The 18801-nt window shown below is 37.6% G+C and overlaps 1 protein-coding gene across 1 annotated transcript in view; it reads right to left on the bottom strand.

The window, feature by feature from the left end:
- The window catches only part of LOC127651108 (arf-GAP with Rho-GAP domain, ANK repeat and PH domain-containing protein 2-like), a 125162-nt gene that overhangs the window by 38543 nt on the left and 67818 nt on the right, over positions 1-18801 (bottom strand). The window contains exons 14-15 of the mRNA XM_052136824.1: positions 13037-13211; positions 11080-11205 (exon numbers count right to left, since the gene is read on the bottom strand). Coding sequence (XP_051992784.1) covers positions 11080-11205; positions 13037-13211 — 301 coding nt within the window. The remainder of the gene's footprint in view (positions 1-11079; positions 11206-13036; positions 13212-18801) is intronic.

Raw genomic sequence — 18801 nt, 5'->3', positions numbered from 1 at the left:
TATCTGGATCTAGGAAAAAAACAGCCTATCAGTTTGGAATGTTTCACTATAAAAAAAATCAAACGGCCCAGGCGTCCTGATTTGTCAGAAAGGCCCCTCTGCAACCTGATCTTCCACACACAGTTAAAGCAGACTTCTCTTTTGTAAGGTTACAAGGACCACTAAAAACTCTAAGACATTTCATCTTAATCTAGCCTTGCTAGATAATGCTGATAATCACTTTGAACTGTGGTAATGTTTGTACCTAACAAATTAAGGATTATAGACTGATGGAACTCTTTAAAATGTGTGTAGCGATGTGCAATCACATATAATTGATAAATATAATCTTTAAATTTGTAAGAATGGTAACTATAAGGTTTAACTTGATAAAATGCCATGATGTGTAAAACCAATATAATTTTGTAACCAGAAATTTTCATATTTTATTACCTACACGTATAACATCCATAAAAACATGTCATGTTTAGTATGTAAACATTTGTTTGTGTATGACGAACATCTGATGACAATGAATATCATGTATCTTGTACCATTCTCAAGATAGAAAAGCTCATGATTAAATATGCACTATTTTTGAGCGGGATATTTTTAAGAGTCTGAAATAAAGGACCATAACTCAACTGTCAGACAAGACAGCTAATTACAACACTTCTGATTGGCGCAGGACACCTTTGGGGGATGCAGCCAATCTCAGTTCAAATAGTTCCAAACTGGAAGAAATCTTGTCTCTCTTGCTCTCTTCCTTTTTTCTTGACTCTTCGTCCTCTTGCTCTCTGCTCTCCTCGCTTGCTCTTCTTCAGCCTGCACGTGCTTCGTCTGGTTGCTCTGCTGAAGGCCAGGTCCTCCCATGTGAGATCCAAGGGAACTCGGGACTCGACGTCCTGAGAAGGAGTGAGAAGGCCTCGCTTCACAGCTAACCTCACCATTCATACAGACAATAAATTCTGTCACAAAAAGATCAAAACGTTGACAGAACAAACTTTCGCACCAAGCACCAAGAACCTTTCCGAACCTTTCAACGAATGCAAGGAAACACCACAAAGATAGCAAATCGATGTAGACTCAAAGAAGGATGAAATTAAGGCATTGTTGATAGACTCCGTAGAGTTCATCTTCACTATACTGTTATTTCACATTCTGTCACAACTCACCAACCTGTCTCATCATGTATATATGTGTTAGATTAGATTTATGTTTAGAATAGCAATAAAGTTTGTCTGTATTCAAAGACAATTTGACTGTGGTATATTTTGATAAATAATCTCGTCCCTGTTTCTAAAAGATTTAGCTTCAAAGCTGTACCTAAATACATGTGATATTATTTTCAATAAACATGAGAATAATATCACTCCAATAAGTGAATTAATAATAATTTACTTATTAAAGCTAATTCCTTACAGTAGAAATTGTGAGCTGATACAACTAGACATTGTGTTATGATTTCAGTGGTGGAGAATCTATTAAAGACAAATAATCTAGTTATTTGTCATTTATCTAATTTAGAATGGTTGTCGAACGCAACTAATTCCCTTATACATTTCTTTACCTAATAAGGTACAACATGGGCAGTTTAATCTAGTCCATAGCTCACACATTTTACCATCTGCTTTGACCCATTTCCTCATAAACACAACAACAAAACAATGTCAGAACTAGATGTTCATTCTCATCTTCATTTCTCTGGTGAAAATGAGCACTGCTGCTAGTGGTTGTGATGCTATTAGACAGAGCAGTGGATCTTAAATCCAACCTTCTGTTCCACTGACACATTTTGTTTCAATGCCGCAATGCCTAACCTGATTCAGCTTATGCTGGCACTTCATTAATCCTGGAACAACTGCAGTTCCAGGACTGGGGTAAAGAAACATTAAAATATGGACGAGAAGAGACTCTCCATGTGTCATGAGGTGTAATTTCCAATCTTTGACTATTCTGACTAACATTTAAAGCAGGGGGGGTTTCAACAGGGGGTCAAAGCCCACTAGGGGGTCTGCAGGTGTACTGCAGCTGAACTGCCAATTATTGCTGGATCTCAAAGCACTTTTTGTGGAAAAAAAAGAAAGTATGTGTTAAACAGAAATACAGTAGGGGATTCCTGTTCTCTCTATTCACCAAGAGGGCCTTGGCCTGAAAAGACCCCTGTTTTAAACTGACAGTACAAAACAAAAGTGTTGATCAGTAAGAAACTTCAGTTGACAGAGATGATATTTGGCAACATCACCAAAATACATGATATGTCACATACATACACATGCAAATAGATCCACAGAAAGCTGGCATTTATTATCAAAAAACACCTAAAGTGGCTGTCTCTGAGTAAAGCATGTGGTGCATTACAATAAATAGATGGTATTTATTTCCCTTAAACCTCTTCACCTCACCTGTCTGAACCTCTCCAGCTCAAATGCCACCACAGAGTGTACACAGAAACCCTCTTGTCACTGTCTTTTCATTTTCTTGTTTACAAGGTTTTGTGGATATATAATCTATGAATCAGTGCTTCTCAGAAAACTACTATATTAAGGCATAGAGACAAGGAAAGAGAGATGTCCTTTTCATTTGCCATTAGATTTATATTGAATGTGGGCCAGAGGTCCAGACACATTGTGTGCTTCAATCTCATCAGAAGGATGTGCAAAACTACATATATTCAAAAGCTACTAGTCAGTGGGTTTTCTGAACGACTAGTCGACTCATATGTCTTAAGGAAGCCCTATATAATTAGGCTGATTTGGAGTTCACATGACCCTGACCAGATGTGTTTCTTAGGGGGTGTTTACAATATGCGTTCTTGCATTCCAAAACATCTAGATGGAGCTCAGTGGAACGGAACAGATTGCTGGGGTTTTGGTACACATGTTAAAAAGTTGGAACATTTTTTTACATGACACCTCATCTTAAAAACACAATGCTCATGGTGGGATGCTCAAAAACAGTGCAGGACATGAACAAATGGCAAAAAGCATGTGTATATTTAGCGGCGGTGCTTTAAAGGGGATATATTTACATATGCAATCGTTCCAGAAAGGTTTTACTATGCAATTTGTCTGCTAAACAGCTAAAGTACAGCATGCCAATTAAGGCCAGAAACCTTTTATGCAAGCATGAGAATGCAGACAAAAACATTGTCGGTCTAGTTGAACATACTTAAAGGAACAGTTTACCCAAAAATGAAAATTATCTGTTTATTTACTCAACGTCGTGCTATCCCAGATGTGTATGACTTTCTTTCTTCTGCAGAACACAAACAAAGATTTTTAGAAGAATATCTCAGCTCTGTTGGTCCATACATAAATGCATCATAAAAGCAATCCATATGACTTCAGTGGTTTAATCAAGGTCTTCTGAAGCGATCCAATTGGTTTTGCATGAGAACAAACCAAAATAGAACTCCTTTTCACTGTACATATTGCCATTGCCATCTCAAGGCACAATCATGATTTCAAGCTTGATTACACTTCCTCCTTGGAAAAATTATCGCCAAGGAGACTGCTATTAACATTTATAGTAAAAAAGGAATTACATTTTGCTCTGTTCTCACCCAAAACCGGTTGATTAGAAGATAAGATATTGATTAAGCCACTGGAATGATATGGGTTACTTTTATGATGCTTTTATGTGATATTTTGACCATCAGATATCTGGCCACCATTCATTTGCACTGAATGGACCTAAAACAGCTAAACTCTTCTAAAACTCTTCATTTGTGTTTATCAGAGCACAAGCATGAGGGTGAGTTAATGATGAGAGAATCATCATATTTTTTTGGAGAACTATCCCTTTAATGTGCATTCTTCCATTATTGGGAAATTAACAAACATCAGTACTCAAGTTAGAGTTACATTCAAAAGTATGTACCATTAAACCGTATATGTTAGAAGTCAGGAAAGTTGCAATAAATATACTGACTTCAATGCATTTTTTCAGCAATATCCTCTTCAAACTGTTAGTTAGCTTGAAAGAGAAAACTCATCGTAGAAGCGGACATTTCACACAAATTTTCGGGGCTAAAGCACTACTGCTAAAAAACAGATATGCTTTTTGGACGACTAGTCAACAACCTTGACCCATGTCTGCTCATGAGTCTTTATGTGACTTGAAACCATTTTAAAAATTTCACGGTTTTACGAGTCTAGTCCAGCGTCCTGACTGACAGTCAGGATGCCTTTTGTCCCGATAGTCAGTCTTAGCCTAATATTTTATGAAAATGATCATTGCTGTGCTTTTCTGTATTGAAAAACTTGTGATGAATAATGAGAGAATCGTTCAGTCATTAGTCAATGTATAGATTTGCATTCACAATCTGCAAGGAAAGTTTACACATTTACACACTGACAACAAACACATCTTCAGTACATCATTGAATGGGATGTAAATAATTGTTTTGTTATTTCTACAAACCCATAGGCCATGGCTTTCTTTAACCCTTTAATCATCCAAGGTTACATGGCTAGACAGGCCAGAGATTAATGTGCTGTCTAGAGCAGTGGTCCTTTATATATATTTATAAACTCAGCGAAAAAGAAACGTCCCTTTTTCAGGAAACTGTATTTTCAAGATAATTTTGTAAAAATCCAAATAACTTTACAGATCTTTATTGTAAAGGGTTGTTTTTCATGCTTGTTCAATGAACCATAAACAATTAATGAACATGCACCTGTGGAACGGTCGTTAAGACACTAATGGGGCTTTTCCACTGCAGGGTACAACTCTCTGCTAGCTTTTTTGAGGTTTTCCACTATGGATAGTACCTGGTACCTGATAATTTTTTTAGTACCACCTCGGACAAGGTTCCAAGAGAGCCGAGCCGATACTAAATGTGACGTCAAAACCATGCCATGGTCATAAACGAGGTGCAGACTGTCCACTCGTTAGCGAAGAAAGAATCACCGCAAAACTAAAATGTCTCTCAGGAAGTGTTTTAGCTGTTGGCCGTACACAGCTACCACTGGACTTACCAACAGTGTACTGTAGGAAAAAGTAAAAAAACTTGGAAAACTAGGAAAAGTGGAAGTGGTTCGACCAAATGGCAAGCATTGGGAGGGAGAGTGCCCTGGACGCACCCACAATGGAGGATAGTATATTTTGTTATGCTAACTCTATACTCGGCTTGAAATCTTCACTTTATTTAGTTGACCAGCTACTGGAAGCTTGCTTCTAAAACAACCAGGTCAATTTAACTGTTAAACTTGTGTGAAAAAATCCCCATGCAACAACTGCTTTATGCAGCACAATGAGCTAGTAGCTAACAGCTAGTGGTTGTGTTATTGTTTTGGTCCATTTGTGTCGTTTTTAAGATGATGTCACGACAGTAGAGGTTGCACATCTATGACGATCAGCCTATAATCCCACCCACGTTGTTGTGGCACTAAACTGCAGTAGAAATGCAAGCTTAGAAATGTAAAGCAAGTAGAGTTGAGGCGAGTCGAACCGTAACATGTAGTGGAAAAGTGCCATAACAGCTTACAGATGGTAGGCAATTAAGGTCACACTTATAAAAACTTAGGCACTAAAGAGACCTTTCTACCAACTCTCAAATACACCAAAAGAAAGATGCTCAGGGTCTCTGCACATCTGCGTGAATGTGCCTTAGGCATGCTGCATGGAGGCATGAGGACTGCAGATGTGGCCAGGTCAGTATATTGCAATGTCCGTACTGTGAGACGTGCTACAGGGATAAGGGCAGCTGATCATCCTCACAGTGGCAGACCACGTGTAACAACACCCGCAAAGGATCGGTACATCCGAATATCACAGGTACAGGTACAGGGTGGCAACAACGACTGCCCAAAGAACACACAATGCCTCTTTCAGTGCTCAGACTGTCCGCAATAGGCTGAGAGATACTAGACTGAGGGCTTGTAGGCCTGTTGTAACGCAGGTCCTTACCAGACATCACCAGCAACAACGTCGCCTTCACTGCACCAGACAGGACAGGCAAAACGTGTTCTTCAATGACGAGTCACAGTTTTGTCTCACCCCTGTGATGGATGATTGTTGGTGCCATATGGGCTGGTTTGGATATTTTTGTAATGCTGATCTCCTGGGATTTTCACTCACACCAGCGACAAACATCCAGCGATGGCAGTTCTGTGGACAGAAATGCCTTGTTGATGAGAGAGGTCAACAGAAAATGGTCAGACTGGTTAGAACTGACAAAGTCTACGATAACTCACATAACCGCTCAGTACAATTGTGGTGAGAAGAATATAGTCTCAGAATGCTATTCTGAGATGCGGGTTGGGACTGTTTTGACAGCATAAGGGGGACACAATATTAGGCAGGTGGTTTTAATGTTGTGGCTGATCGGTGTATATGCATGGCCCTTGAAACTTTTTTAACTTGATGTGGTGTCTTCAAAACATGGCGCTCATGGCACAAGATACTGAAAAAACAGCAACACGCAACGACCAAAGACACACATCTGACAAATATGTACAGATACAGCCCCTCATTCTTCTCTTTTCAGTAAACAAAAGTTGTTCTTTCACTCAGCTTGGAAAAAAAATGTCACTCAGCTAAAGAACATTTTCATAATTGCACCTAAAATCATTATCAGTTCCCATAAGATCAAGGTACCAAACTACTGGAAACTACTCTGGCAATCACCAAATTACTGGAAATAAATTTTCTGTACTTGTAAAACATTGGGTTGTATCCTAAAAACTGTTACACCAATTCTATATTAGTGAATACAATAAATAACCTTTTTTTTCTAAATTGCAGCACAATAAAACTGTTTTGACACATGAGAAATAAACACTAAAGGTAAAATTTTCAAAGCGTTTTGAGCATTTTCGTATGGTGTATGAGTAAAATGATTAATGTTTATGTGAGTCTGGAGCCAGGCAAGACACAGTTCAGAGGCTTAGTCATCGACGGTCGTGCCTCAAAATAATCTTGATTCATCATTTACACAGGCGGAACCTCATGGGGGGTTCTTTCATTTGCGGATGGACATTGTTTGCTATGAAAGGATCACAACATTGATCCAGATGAAAGAAATGAATGAGTCTCGATTAAGAAATTGCCGCGGCTCGGAGACACAGCTACCAACAGTGACAGGCAATGGGAGCTTGTTTTAGATACATTATCCCCTATAGAGCATGGGGTGTTTCACAAATACACACACACAGAGGAATACCGCTGCATGATTTATAAAGGAGCAGATGTGGTTGTTTTCTCCACTTCCCCTAAAAGCATGATTCCACTGCGGGTGTCAGTGGAAGCTCGGTGCAGTCAGACAAATACAAATACACACTCTCCAAGCATATCTGAATGAGGACAAACTGTACCATAGAGGCATAGACTTTTACTATTTTTATATGAAGCTAATCATAATTATTAGATACTTACCCCAACCTCACACCCAAACCTTATAAGAAATATTTTTGTACTTTTAGAAGAAAAAAAATAATAATTTAATCTACTGTACGTGTGGATGGAATTTCTAAATGAGGACGTTCCAACATGTCCACAAAGGGAGGGTTTATTAGATTTAGCTCACTTCTAGGGAAAACTTTAACTACGTATACACACACACACACTCAAAGATATCTCCACTGGACATACCATAGACTTCTGTTGTTTTTATAAAAAGCTTGAAAATGTTGCACTTTGCAAATTAGGCAATTGTTCTCCAGTGGGTGAGAGATTATATATCAGCAATGCTATTATTGTAATAAAAGGTAAGGTCAAAAAATGTCACCACAACTAAGAGTGCCTAGAGTTTAGGCTGTGTCAGAGTATGCAGGGAATGCATTGATTTTAATGGGAATGGTGCATCTGAAGGATGTAGAGGAAAAATGCAAGTGCCTATGATAGTGACGCCCAGTCACGTGACCAAAAGTTTACTTTTGCTGCAACTGTAATTAACATTTTTGGGCTAAGTACGTAAGACCGGGGATTTTTGATGAAAACAAACTCTCTTTCTGTGATTAATATATCACAAGTATCATAATAATGTCTGGAAAACTCTACTATCCAGAATTCAGAATTAAAAAATTCTAGTTGTGAAGTGAGGAACCAGGACCAGCTACGACTGTTTTTTGTAATTGTTTGTAAAGTAATTTTAATGCTTGTGATCTGCTTTAAACAGGGACTTTTTGCTTAGAATACAATTTAAACCTATCAAAAGGAAATAAATAATTATTGTGGTATGTGTTCATAAATGTAATGTATAAAAGCTTTTGTTTAACTTTGTTGAGTTGAGATTGGGACCCTACCGGCCGAACTAATAAACAAGGAAAGGGGGTAAACTGGAGTCTAAGTTATCACTGCACAAAAATAAGAGCATGATATGTGAGACCCTGGATCTACAGACAGATAGGTTAATATATCCGATATCTTAGAATATGTGAAGATATCTCAGACGGGTGCAGTCAACATTTCGTTTGGACAAACTTTATATGTGCAGTGTATTTATTTCATGTCCATTATTATGTTTCTCAGCCAGGCTACAAAGACAGATATTGAACAGAGAGAGCCTGGAGAAGTGTTTCAGTGTTTACTGGTAAATTGTTGAAAAGCTATAATTAAGATTGCCATCTCTTACCATGATAGCCACTGGATAGCCGCTTGTTTTAAAACTGAACCACCTCTTACCGCTGGTATATGCCTTCCAAACGGGCCTTTCGCATTCCCATGCGTCAAACGTTGCATCTGAGCATTCCCTAGTACATCGGCGCCCTTAGGGGTGAAGTCAGTGCAATGACTGGACAGCCTCAGATCCAACAGACAGTGCTTTTATTAAAATCCCCTGGACGCATCAATTATTAAAACTAGGTTTTTATATAGAATGTTTTAGACCATTAGCGTAAAAGGCTTTAAAGCAACCTGAATGGAAGAGCTTTGAAAAAAAAAATCCTTTTTTGGAAAGGCACAAGCAATATTTTCCTGATGATTAAACAAGTTTAAATGTACTGTTTAAGTAGTGCCTCTGAATATTTCAGAGGGAACTCTACTCTTACGACACCATTACTCTGCTCGCACACTTTGATGTTTTTTATAATGAATGAAATAAGGTATTTATTGGCTCTACTGTCACAATTCTTGAGATGAGAGTCATGTAACACATTTTATTCAAGAGGGCAAAATGACTAAATCAATAAATAATAAAAGGCCAGAGTGGAGGCAGCAGGACAATGCTTCTCTTGAGCAGTAAACCAGCACAGACAATAAAACAAAGTCTAAAACTATTTTTGGTTATTTAGTTGCTACTATTTCTGAGCAGAATAGAACCAAAAAACCCAAGACAGTTTCAAAAAAGGGGAAAGGTGAAGTTTGACTTGGTTCTAAAGTTCTGAAAACTTTGGTGCAGCCACAAAAAAGCTGAGATGCACAACTGGCAGTTAAGGGAAGTTTTCAGATTCTCATCCAATTTCCAAGATCCTTTGTACAAAGAACAATGACCCCATTTGCACCTGGTATGAAGATGCATGTCGTTTGCTGGGGCCAGGTTAGCTCTGCGAGTATTGATGCTGACTACCACCCCTGTAGTCGCGAGTTTAAATCCAGGGTGTGCTGAGTGCCTCCAGCCAGGTCTCCTATGCAACCAAATTGGCCAGGTTGCTAGGGAGGGTAGAGTTACATGGGGTAACCTTGTGGTCGCGATTAGTGGTCTAGCTCTCAATGGGGCATGGTACGTTGTGCGTGGATTGCGGAGAGTAGCATGAGCCTCCACTTGCTGGGAGGCCCCGTGGTGTCATGCACAACGAGCGTGATAAGATGAGTGGATTGACTGTCTCAGAAGCAGTAATTAAGTAGTGGGAATTAGGCATTCCAAATTGGGAGAATATTTAAATAAATAAATAATAAAAAGATGTGTCTCTGTGATCCAATCACATATGGTCAGTGCTATCTACACGTGTATAAACGGGATCTGAAACATTTTGCGATCGGAAAAACACATACAATGGATTTTTGCGATCACAAAAAACACATACAAAGGAAGTCAAAAACACATGTGTCCACATTGCATTTGAGGAGTAAACCCTAATCTGTCCTGCACGCCACCCCTCCTCACCTTCTGCATTAAAACTAGAGTTTAAAAGGATTTAAAAGCAAATAACCATCCAAACGAAAAATAAAAAAGCGAATACATATACAAGCACAAGAACACATGTAGGTCATAATAAAATAAGACAACCTCCCCTCGAAATCTGACCACAAGTGGTCACAGGAGATGCATTTATGTGACCAGGTATAAACAGCGATGTGTCTCGTCTGACCACATGTGATCGGATCACCCGAGATGCATCATAAATCTAAATCTATTTAGTATTAAACAACAGTTAGTTCCAGTACTTTAATAACACATACTGGGACATATCACTATTTGTATAACACCACTTGTATGTGTTTGAACAGTTTTGAGTATTTATAGACAAAATAACTGGCATACCAGATATTCTTTAAAGTGTCCAATGGTCATCACATTTACTTATAAGTTACTAACAGCTTCATTAGAGCCTTTAAACTATCCAAGTCTAATTAAAAAATCTTGCTTATTATTTCCAGTGCTCGTAAGCACACACACTGGTATTGGGGAAAAGAGGAAGAGCACTAAAGCGGGTAACCACAGCTTGAGACAGATGTCTCTCGTGATCCTAAAGAAGATGAGCTGGGGGAAAAAACGAGACCCTACAATGGAACATGAGCTCCAGATGCGTAAATTACTCCACCAAGAGTCCAGCTTAATGTAGGGCACTTTCCCGGCCCTATCCCCAGACACAACTCCTCCGAACATCTGGAGTGGTCAGGCAGAAGAACAGCATGAGCACCGTGGATTCCAGAAAGACGAAAGGGAGATGACAAGCTCTGAATAAACATTTTAAACAGCCTTAAAAGAAGAGGATCTTTGTGGTGATTTAGTGTAAGGAAAGGATTCTTAGATTGATAGTGTACTTGTGTGAGTATTTTTCCATGTTTTGCAAATATGATGGAAAAATTTCCAGCCATTGGTGGGAGATAAACAGGATGTGCAGATGAATATTAAAAATAAGTAACTATGTGGATGAATGCACAAATGAGGAGGTGATTTTCTGGATGGATGCATGTAATAATGGATGGACTCACCAGGTCTTCCTTTCCTGTCCAGAGTGGACTTGCCTGTATTCACAGAGCAATAGAGATATCCATCCATGAAAGAGCAAACATCGGTCGAAAAACTGCTGTCAAATGCTGCCTCCACCTTAGAAAAATCTATGCAGAGAGAAATCAAAAGAAAAACAGAAGAACATCTGATTAGGAATAATCCTATAATATGATGGAGACTGGAACTCTGTTTGTGTGGATATCAGATGCACTATATGCAAACCCAGTTCATGATTCTAGTTTGTTTGTAGTTCTTTCTACTTAAATTTAAGAACTATTAACCTCAGAAGCTTCATGATAACTGGTCAGTCTTCATCCAAGGTGTTAAAAAAGCTTCAGCTGTACTTTTAACACATTGCATTTTAACAGAATATCTCATTCCCCAAGGTTATTTGCTCCGATGGCAGGCAAAACTTCTCTTGAAACAAGGAGGTTCAAGGTTAGAAGATTACTCTCCATGCACCCCTTTTTCTACTGTACCTCTTCATCTGCTCTCCCATTTTCCCACTGCCTTCCTATTAAATACTTTTTCTGCCTTCTACCTTATCACATTCTGATTCAATTAGCCACAATGCTCAGGTTAAATTTTGTTCAGGAGGGCCGAACGTACCGTTGAGATTTTATCATGCACTTCCAGTGCCCAACATGGAAAAAGTTCAAATAACTTTAATTTAAAAGCCTTTTAATTGAGGGATCTTTCCATCCATCCATCTATTCCCTCCAGCTACTTATACCTTTCTGTTTAAATGAGAGGGATTAAAAGTGATAATGAGACAGGATGGAGAGAAGTCTATTTTGGCAATCTCTGCACACATGCCTTAAACATGCAAATTGAGAACCTGCATAAGCAATATATTCAAATGTATTCATGTGTGTATTTTTTCCTTAGAAAATAGTAATCCAAGAGAACAATAAAACTTGTGGCAAGTTATTGAGGAAATTCAGGAATTGCATAGGTTAAAAAGTTCACCCTTTGACCAGTTTATGTTTGAGAGCACTGTCAGTGGGAAAGATTATCAGTGAATAATGACAAAGTTGGGTCTGATATTCACACAAAGCCAACGTATGGCTTCAGAAGATGTAGAATAGTGTACAGGTTCCATACAACATGTACATTGTATTCCATTTCCTCTGAAGACATACATAGCTTTTATGATTTAATACCTCTCGTACGATGCTTCTTTGAAGCTTGGTATTTAAAATCACTATTCACTTTCATTGTATGAAAAAAAGTATATCGGACATTAAGTCTAGGATCTTTCGTTAGTATTAAACGTAAGAAAATAATACTGTGTTGAACGGCATGAGGATGAGTAAATTATGACAAAGTTAAAATTTTTGGGTGCGCGTGCAAGATCATGATTGGATTATCCGACTGGGAATCACATTTTCAAGACATTAAGCTAATGAGGCCACAACTCCACACAGATTTAGAGGTTACACGAATATTGTACTGCTGGCGTTACAATGTGAGTTTAACAAAAATTGGCAATGTAACACTGGCAAAACAGATGGCTTAATTAGAATAGTTGGTACACTTCCTTTAAAAGGCCCAAATTAGCAATGTAATGACAGTTCAATGCAATCAAGTCTAGGCACATAAAAACACAAACTACTGCTAATTATAGACACTTTCAAGAAGATGTTTGAAGGTAGGGTTAAGTGTTTCCCAAGTGAATAATGCCAATTAAAATGACAATTTGAATCTGAGCACCAATCAGGGCAACTCCAATCAGTTAACCAATCAGCACATAGCAAAGCAGGACACCAACATTTCTCCTTTTGCATTCCACAGAAAAATAAATATTATACAGGTTTAGGAAGAAGGAGGGTGAGTAAATGATGACAGGATTTTCATTATTAGGGGATCAGTTCACATTTTAAAGGATTTTGTCCTGTACTTACTGTATGACAGACACGGTTTCATGAGCACACACACCTGAGAGCTTGTTATGATAGAGGAACTCCATCTGCAGTCTCTGGCCTGCTTTCTGAGCCAGTAGGTATGGAGTGGAGTGCTCTGGGTCACCCGTCGCACACATCACATCTGCCCCACTGAAAACCAGGGCCATGGTCTGCAGGACATCAGGGAGAACCACTGCAGCACAGAGGGCCTTCAGAGGAGGGCAACAAAATATTGTTATAAATTAGTTTTAAAGAGAAAAGATACGGAATGCCCAATGACACATGTGCCAATAAGTTTCGGGCCAGATGACAGAACGGCCATTTGCCCCATCGGGCCAGTGCTTAAACTGTTAAATTCCAACAATCTTACATGTTTTTATGCCTTGCAAACTTAAAAATGTTGTGAATTCTGCTGATGAAAATATGTCACCAAGTTAAAGGTATCTATCTTGCCAACAGTTGAGGTTTTGTCAAAATTGCTATTATTACTTTTGATCATCTTGAAAACATCAGTTAGAACTGGTTGAAAAATAGTCTGTACTGTTTTGCATTGTATGGCGTTAAGTTTTAAAACTTTATAGCTGTCACAGATTTACATTGTAGCTGACAAAAATGATGGCCTACTCATGAGCCAAAGTGAGAAAATTTGGGGCCAGTTAAAGGAATGTTACAGGTTCAGTACAAGTTGACCTCAATCAACAGCATTTGTGGCATAATATTGATCACCACAAAAATGTAATTCGACTCGTCCCTCCTTTTCTTTAAAATAAAAAAAAAAGGAAAAAAATCACAGTTACAGTGAGGCAATTACAATGTAATCGAATGGGTTTAAACACACTTGCAATCAAAAGCACATATAATAATTCTTCTATTAAAACTTGTGCATTATTTGAGCTGTTAAGTTGTATAAATCGTCATTTTTTGTCATTTTAGGGTTTGTTGACGTTACATTGTCATGGTAACAAAGTTGTAAAATTGACTATAACTTTACACAGAAAAGGTTAGTAAGTGATTTTATCACTTTGTTTACACTCATATCCTTCATGTATTGTGGCTAAACTTTTAGACAGTGAGTATTTTAATCTTCACAAATTGGCCCCCATTCATGCAAGTGTCTCACTGGAACACAGATTTTTGCTTTTTTTGAAACAAAAGGAGGGATGATCAAATACAATTTTTGTGATAATCAACAGTATGCTACAAACACTATCGATTGAGCTTAACTTGTACTGAACCCGGAACATTCCTTTAACAGAACTTTCAATGGCCCTATTGGGCCCTTTTATAATTCCTACAACTGGCCACAAATTTTCTTTTCGTGTCTTTAATATGTATTTATTTTTTGTCTTTTTATACCTTTCAGATAATTTGTATTTTATTTTATATTACTATTCTGAACTAAAGTTGTGTTGAATTCTTACCAAGGTAATACTATGAAGCTGACTAACAGTTTTTGACTAAACTGTTTTGAAAGCTTGAAACAAATCAGTATTGTTTTGCACAGTATGGTATATTTTTCCAACAAAAGGGTGTGTTTGACATTAAAGCGTTTATTTTGTTATATTACAGTTGCATAACTTCCAGCTTTTCAAAGCAATTTACTATGATTGTTGCAAGTTTTGTTTTTATGTTTGTTTAAAGAAAAGTTAAATTAATAATATAAATCAAAAAATTCTCACACACATACATGTTGCCAAAAAAAAAAAAAAAAAAGGAATACTTTTATGGTGGGGGCAGTGAAAATGTTGGCAAGAAAAGTATAAATCTGAACTACTGGCCTGACCGAGCCAGCAGAAAAAAATTCTTACTGCTGAGCCTTTTAATAAATTATTAGTTTTAAAAGAAAAATATATATTTTTTTACATTTAGAAAAAATTATTGCTAAGAATTCTTTTTATTATTATTATTATTATTTTGTAGTAAAAAAAATTTTGGCAGAGCCAGCAAAATCTGAACTACACTCCAACTGGACCCGCAGGAAAGCACCTTATTGTTTAACCTTGTGATTGAACATTAGTGGCGGTAAGAGAACTGCTACACAAACTGCGAACACAAACTATCGTATGCAGACACACACACGCAAGCCGATGCACAGGGAATACATCTAAACTGACAGCACAAGATGAATTAAAGGTGGGGTATGTGATTTTCTTTTTTGACCATTTTTTCAAAATAACTTGAAATCCTATTCCTAACCCACTTACTGGCTGTAAATTAGAAGCACTGAAATGAAAATTAAGCAATTTAATCATCTGTGGAACGGGCAGGACTCGAAAAACTCCAGCCGATCATTTTCAAGACCATCTAGAATCATTGGACAGAAAATGTGTCAATCAAACGGTCGTACCATGCCCCCTCCCCCACCACCCTGGCGCGTGTCCGTTAGTCATCAGCTGCTTTCAGATGGAGCGGCATTTACTACACAGAGCTGTAGTTCATCACTGACAAGCTGGGCAATTTACCCTTCATTATCACGGCCCAGCTTGTTAGTGAACTACGGCTCTGTGTAGTATACGCCGCTCCATCTGAAAGCAGCTGATGGCGATTTACTAATCAATGAATGCACTTTATGTTATGTGCTTTACTGACGAGATGCGCATAACAATCTCATCTGATAACGTTATATCGGTCAGCCCTATATTTAGCCATAAACTTCAGTGACAACCAGGACGTCCAATATATTTTTATATATTTTATATTTATACAATATATATTTACATTTCAAAAACATCAATTTTCTAACAATACTAATGATTTATGTGACTGTTGAATGTTAATAATATCTGGTGCAACTTAACGCTGAATGTTGTGCCATGTTGACGGTTTTAGCAGGTAAATGGTGACGTCATGCAGAAACTCCAACCTATGCTAGCCTGGCTCGCTCTCGCGCATCTGAGTTTTCGCTCGTGCATGATTGCGCGTCCATGTTTTTCGAATGGGTGGAGTCAGGGCCAGCGTTGGAGGAGAGAAGGTAGGACCTTATGAGTTGTGTATTTTCAAAATCTGCCGGCCGTTTTGCAAATCACATACCCCACCTTTAACAAACAACAGTGTCAGAAGCCCTGTTCATTTTGCAGCTATATGAAAAACATACATTTGTTGCATGCAGCACAATTTTTTACTGGGCATCCTGGAAGAGAATAACATTGACAGGAAATGGGGCATCCACATAAAGAATGCAGTCAGTCCAATTAAAAAGAGATGGAGGGAGAAGGAGTCAATAAATACAATAGTGTGTGTCTCTCCAAAAGCAGAGAGAGAGAGACAGAGAGAGAGTGTATGCTGGCGAGTGTAATTCAGTCGAACACTGCTTTCATCTAAAACAGCCTGAGCCAGCCAAGCTTATCGATCCCCCTCAAACAAGTCAGATTCAATGAGAACAAGGACACTGAGACAGTAAACCACACACACATGCACATCCACACATAAGGACTCTAATGCAAATACCTGCAGCTGTCAAACACATCACAATGACATTTGTACACAAACACACACACACGTGCAAATGTGACTTATGGAAAGGAGGTTTCAGAAAATTTCTGAATTCAAGAATTGGCTTCTTTTCAATTCACGAGTTTGAATTAAATTGTATTCGCCTTGAAGAATGTTGAATTTGAATTTAAATCATGTGAATGAAATGAAATTATATGATTAATTCTGACTAATAATGCTTGTTTCTTAAACAGGCATAAATAGTCTAAATGTATATTTTGTCATCAGTCAGAATTAATAATGGACATATTTTGCTATATCAATTTAATATATGAATCAAATCCAAATTTACTATAGATGGCATTTCAAACATTTGTAACACTTTGCAATAAGGTTCCATTTGTTAATATTAGTTACCTATATTAGTTAACATGAACTAACAATGACGTTTTTTAAACTAACATTATCTAAGGTAAACAAATTAATAAATAATGCATTAACTATGTTAACAAATGGAACCTTATTGTTATTAATTGTTGTATTGCAAATGTAAATGTAATTGTTGTATTGTAAACCAAAAATGTTTTATTAATACAATTTAATGTTTCAATATATACCTGTAAACATGCTTGAGTAACTTTTAAAAAATAAAATGTATTATTAAAAACTACACTCATAGAGTGGTTATATGAATTTCTTACAATTATTTGGTACCTCAATTTAAATTCTAGAATTAAATTGGAATATAAAAGGCATTCTAAATTAAATTCTGAATGGTGCATAACCCTGATTGAAAGGCATTACAGTAGTTCCCTTTCAGTCAGAGACTGTGTGGCCTCAAAATTGTTCTTCCAATGACACATAACCACAGAGGAATCCCTTGGTGTGCATGTGTGTGAGTGTTCTCTAGGTCACATATGCTGAAGAGACTTTCTGGAGGTCACAGAGTTATGAGAGTATTTGGAGTGTAGGAGTATTATTCCACAAAAAGAAAAGCAGTGATGCCAAACTTTAAGTAGAAAATGTCATCTGTGTGTACTGTGCAACTGTGCAAAAACTCACTGACAAACAGTAATCTTGATAACTTCAGGATCTACTTTGAAAATGGGGAGGATTGTTTAAAGAACATTTTGTATGTTTCTGTCCCAAATGCACTCTTACATTTATAACCTAATCTCACCACTGGATGTACTTATTTTCTTTATCTATTTCTCCCTCCCTCATTCTCTCTTTTTCGTTCTCTTTGACTTTAGCTCCACACACAGTTAGTGATCGTTCAACTTCTTTAGAAGAGCCCTGAAAACTGCCCAGTGCTGCTCCCGTCACACACACAGATACCTAATCCACAGTTCCACTTCCCCTCCTCTGTCCAATCCTGTCATCCCTTCTCATTCTCTCTCTTTTTCCCTCATCTCTGGGAAACAAAAGCAGGCTTGAGTTGTGCTTGTGCTGACGGTAAGCAAAATAGCATCTTTCTGGATTAGGGAAATAGTAATACGTACAAACTCAGCAGGATCATTCAAAACACGCATACAAATGTCTGCATAGCAATGTGGTAATTATGCATACACAAGGGGATGCCTATGAATTCATAATCAAAGTCAATTTATTTATTTACATTTATTGTCAATTTATTTAATTTCTGTCATTAAAAATACATGGTGTTTTGTGTCGGAGCTGTGTGTTGCAGGGGGTAGTCAAATGTCAAATACAAGATCAGTTGGAGCTTGGTTCGAATCCTCTAGGTCATGTCCTGATCTTGTTCCCTATTTTCCTGTCTGCCCCTATTGTTCTCTAAAATTATTATCTCTTTCCCCTGTTTCATGTTATGAACCGGCTATATAATATGTGCGCAAGTGTTGTGCTCGTACCTGTTTACATTTCGACGACAAAACCAGAGAAAATCATATAACTGGAAAACCTCTGGAGTCTTATGGATTACTTTTATGCTGCTTTTATGTGATTTTCGGAGCTTCACAATTTTGGCAACTATTAACTTGCATTGAATGGACCAAAAGAGCTGCGAAATTCTTCTAATAATCTTAATTTGTGTTTAACAGAAGTTTTTTAAAGTAATTTTTGAGTGAACTATTCATTGAAGGCCAAAAATTTTATTTTTATTTTAGGTGTATTATTCTTTGCTATGCAAAAAGATTAAGTATTACATTTTACCATGGTTTTAGTAAAACCCTGGTAACCTACTCCGTAAATCAGTGGGAGCCAGTTACCATGGTAACCCTAATTTACACCTGGGCTACCAGGTGAGCAGGAGCAACAACAGATTCACACATGCACACACACAACCACCAACATTTTCTTCCTGGCCTAATGGGCCTTTTAATAAGGCTGATAAAAACTAACATGAAG

This window comes from Xyrauchen texanus, chromosome 1 (genome assembly GCF_025860055.1).
Source record: "Xyrauchen texanus isolate HMW12.3.18 chromosome 1, RBS_HiC_50CHRs, whole genome shotgun sequence".
NCBI lineage: Eukaryota > Metazoa > Chordata > Actinopteri > Cypriniformes > Catostomidae > Xyrauchen > Xyrauchen texanus.
This window is presented reverse-complemented; position numbering and strand designations above follow the sequence as displayed.